A 3,966-nucleotide genomic window follows, 5' to 3' on the forward strand; every position below is an offset into this window, starting at 1 on the left:
CCGCGCGGGCTCGCCCAGCGCGCTGCGAGTGCTGGCGGCGGTGCAGGAGGGCCACGCGCGGGTGAGTGCTGGCGACGCGCGGGCCACGCGCCGCCACCACGTGGGGCGGTCCCGGCTGCGCAGTGCGGGTCAGTCCGTCTCGGCCTGCGGCGTTGACGGGGCCATAGACTTTTCGCGGGGCAGAGCTCTCAGGGGCTCCCCGATCGGGGAGAGAGAGGCACGGGGAAACTGAGGAAGAGGCCGAAAGGGCAACGCTGAATCCTGAGTGGGTTGCTGTGGGGTGCTTACTGCGGGCGCGACCCGCCCACCAGTGACTCCGGGGGATTTCCAAAATCCAGGCCCGTTCTGGCACCCAGACGGTACCGCCGATTGTCTCTTGTTAGTTTCAGGCCGCCATGCAAGGGTTGAATTTACACACAGGCCTGGGCCGGAACCTTCTAGTGCTGGCGTCTGCTTTAATCCAGTGCGAATGCGTGAACCAACCGGGGCTCCGTCTTTTAAATGGACTAAATGAATGAGAAGTTCGCAACCCGCTGTTTGGTTGCTGATTTCAAGGCTGTAGGTGTGTCTTGTGTGTGAAGCTACATTGCTGTCTTCATCAAATAGGTCACAAAAGTTACTTAACTACACTAGGTCTATCCCCAAATCAAAGTTACTCCTGCAACAAACCTCAGATACTCTACAAAACCTGCAGACACGCAGCCTCCAAGAGTTTAGAATTGAATATTACGTGTAAATAGGTGGAGTTTTAAAGTGTGGCAGTAGGATTTTCACTTAAGAGTGTCCTGGTTGTCCGGGCTCGGTGGCTCAGCCTGTAATCCCAGCACTTTGGGAGGCCGAGGCGAGTGGATTGCCTGAGCCCAAGGGTTCGTTCGAGACCAGCTTGGGCAACTTGGGGAGACTTTGTCTCTACACTGAATCAAAAATTAGCCGGGCGTGGTAGTGCTCATCTGCAGTTCTGGCTACTTGGAAGCCTGAGGTGGAAAGATCGCAGAAAACCAGCAGGTAGAAACTCGGGTGATCGTGAGCATATCACTGCATTCCAGCCTGGGCGATGAAGACTCCAACTCAAAAAAAAAAAAAAAAAAAAGTGTCCTGGACCTGGTATCAGATGCGGTGAGATAGGCCTTTGGGAAGCCCAGTCCTGGTTCTTCAGACCTTTATTCTGGCACCCAGCATGGCTACATTTATTGAATGATTAAATCAGATCGTTCCTAGAAAAAGGTAACATATTCTTGTCACCTGTTCTTGCTGTCTCAAGAACAGAAAAGTTCAGTTTTACTAGTCCAAGAGAGAAGTGGGAGATAGAACTTGAGAATTTTCTATTGAGGTGGGAGAGTAGCCACCCCCTAGAGCCTAAAGACAGGGTCTCTGATGATTTGCTGAAGATTTGCTCTCTGGTTATGAATGGAGAGGGTTCTCTCCAGAAAACCACACCCAGATTTATAAAGTATACCAGTTTTCAATTCCAGGAATTATTTACTTCCTTCCAAAACCATTTTTTAGAAAAGTTCAGACTGAGTGCAGTGGCTCATGCCTGTAATTCCAGTACTTTGGGAGGCTAAGGTGGGAGGATCACTTGAGCTCAGGAGTTCAAGACCAGCCTGGGCAACACAGTGAGACCTCAAACTCTACAGAAAAATACAAAAATTAGCTGGGCGTGCCTATAGCCTCAGTGACTCGGGAGGCTGAGATGTGAGGATCGCTTGAGCCCAGGAGTTGGAGGCTGCAGTGAGCTATGATTGCACCACTGCACACCAGCCTGGGCAACAGAGTGAGGCCCTATCTCTAAAGAAGAAGAATAAAATAGCTAGTATTTTCATGCATTTAGTCACCCCCTTGAAAATAAAACACTTGGCATCTCTCACAAAATCAACAAAACTAGCTCTCAAAACCCAAGTGAGTTAAGACAAAATGTCCCTTCTGTTCCAAAAAGAGCTTCATTGCTGTTTTTCATCTGTAGTGGTATAATGTTCCGGAATTGTCCCTTCCTTTTAGCAAAAAAAAGAAAGAAAAAGAATCACTGGGCACTGTGGCTCATTCCTGTAATCCCAGTACTTTGGGAGGCAGAGGCAAGAGGAATACCTGAGCCCATGGGTTCGGGACCAGCCTGGGCAACTTGGCGAGCCCTTGTCTCTACAATGAATCAAAAAATTAGCCAGGTGCGGTGGCATATGCCTGTAGTTCAGCTACTTGGAAGACTGAGGCAGAAGGATCAACTGAGCCCAGTAGGTCGAGGCTGTGGTGGCAGTGAATATGCCACTGCACTCCAGCCTGAGAGACAGAGTGAGAAGTGAGATTCTGACTAAAAAAAAAAGAAAAAAACAATAAGCTCAAGACGGGTGTGCAGGAGAGGGAGGAGGAGCTCGTGAGTAGCTAAGGATCCTTCCTACTGTTATCTTCTCACTTCCTCCCTGATTTTAAAACCAAAATGGTTTTAATGTTTCACAATCCAGGAGCCAAGAAGGAGCACTCAGGCCTTTTTCAGAACCAAGAATCTCTAGGGACTAAAGCAGTTTGTTTCTCCCAGGAATTCAGCAACACTATTTTCCTTCATGCCTCTGCCTCCTTCAAACTTCCCAACTAAAGAAAAAGATCCCAGGCCAGGTGCGGTGGCTCACACCTGAAATCCCAGCACTTTGGGAACCCCAGGTGAGAGGATTGCTTGAGCCCAGGAGTTCCAGACCAGCCTGGGCAATAGAATGAACCTTGTTTCTAAAAAAAAAAATTGTAGCCGGGCATGATGGTGCGTACCTGTAGTCCCAGCTACCAGGAAGGCTGAGGTAGAAGGATTGCCTAAGTCCAGTGGTGGAGGCTGCCTCAGTGAGCCATGATCATGCCCCTGCACTTAAGCATGAGCAGCAGAGTAAGACCCCAACTCAAAAAAAAAAAAAAGGAACATAACACTAAAAAAAAAAGTATAAAAGATCCCCCACCTGCAAGGTGAGCGAGTCATCCTGGTGCAGGGGGAGTCTTAAATATGTGATAATGACATACTGGGGGGGGGTGGCAGAGGCAAGGGGGATGTGGTTGGAGTGTGGGAGAGAGTGCTGATTCTAACCAGGGATGTGCCCTGGGCCGCCTTTATGAAGTGGGAGAACAGCCAGTGGGGTGTTTAGGGCCCTCGATAACAGCTTCTGCTTGACCTCCAATGAGCCATACAACCCGGAGAAGGTCTTAGAAGTCTTCTCTGGCTGTCTCCCCACTTTGAGTGGAAAGAGTTCATGTTCTGCCAACAATGCCAGGTGGCCTTAAGAGTCATGTAGGATGACATTAATGTGAGCTGCGGAGAAGTCTTTTGGCCATTTATTGAGCACTTATTGTATTCCAGGAAACAGGGCTAGTTACTGTGGCCCTGATTCAGATTTAAGGTAGGGCTGTTAGGAAAGGCGTCTTCGAGAGTTATTGTTTTGTGTATAAGGCTCAGGGTCTCGCTCTGTTGCCCAGGCTGGAGTGCAGTGAGTGGTGCAACCTCAAACTCCTGGTCTCAAGTGATCTTCCCGCCTCAGCCTCTTGAGTAGCTGGGACTGCAGGCATGCAACACCATATCTGGCTTTTTTTTTTTTTTAATCTTGTAGAGATGGGGTATCGCTATATTGCCTAGGCTAATCTTGAACTCCTGGACTCATTGCCCAGGCGTATCTTGAATTCCTGGCCTCAAGCAATCCTCCTGCCTCAGCCTTCCAAAGCACTGGGATTACAGACGTGAGCCACTGTGCCAGGCCAGATTCATTCAGTTTTGAAGCACTTAGCTGCTTTACTCAGTCTGCCAGTGTGTGGTGCAAGCACTTTCTTTCTGTGCAGTGACAAGAAATTTCTGCCTCAATGGCAAGAGGAGTCATAGCATTGGCAAGAAGTAAAAAATGGTTGAGCCTAGCCAGGCTCAGTGGCTCAGCCTGTAATCCTGCGCCTTTGGGAGTCTGAGGTGAGTGGATTGCCTGAACCCGTGGGTTCGAGACCCGCCTG

At 49.4% G+C, this 3,966-nt stretch overlaps 1 protein-coding gene across 1 annotated transcript in view; it reads left to right on the forward strand.

Annotated features, from left to right (window-relative positions):
- The window catches only part of RARRES1 (retinoic acid receptor responder 1), a 28,242-nt gene that overhangs the window by 1,383 nt on the left and 22,893 nt on the right, over positions 1–3,966 (forward strand). The window contains exon 2 of the mRNA XM_008067647.2: positions 5–61. Coding sequence (XP_008065838.1) covers positions 5–61 — 57 coding nt within the window. The remainder of the gene's footprint in view (positions 1–4; positions 62–3,966) is intronic.

The sequence above is a fragment of the Carlito syrichta genome, unplaced genomic scaffold (genome assembly GCF_000164805.1).
Source record: "Carlito syrichta isolate Samal-C Ts95f unplaced genomic scaffold, Tarsius_syrichta-2.0.1 Scaffold309726, whole genome shotgun sequence".
NCBI lineage: Eukaryota > Metazoa > Chordata > Mammalia > Primates > Tarsiidae > Carlito > Carlito syrichta.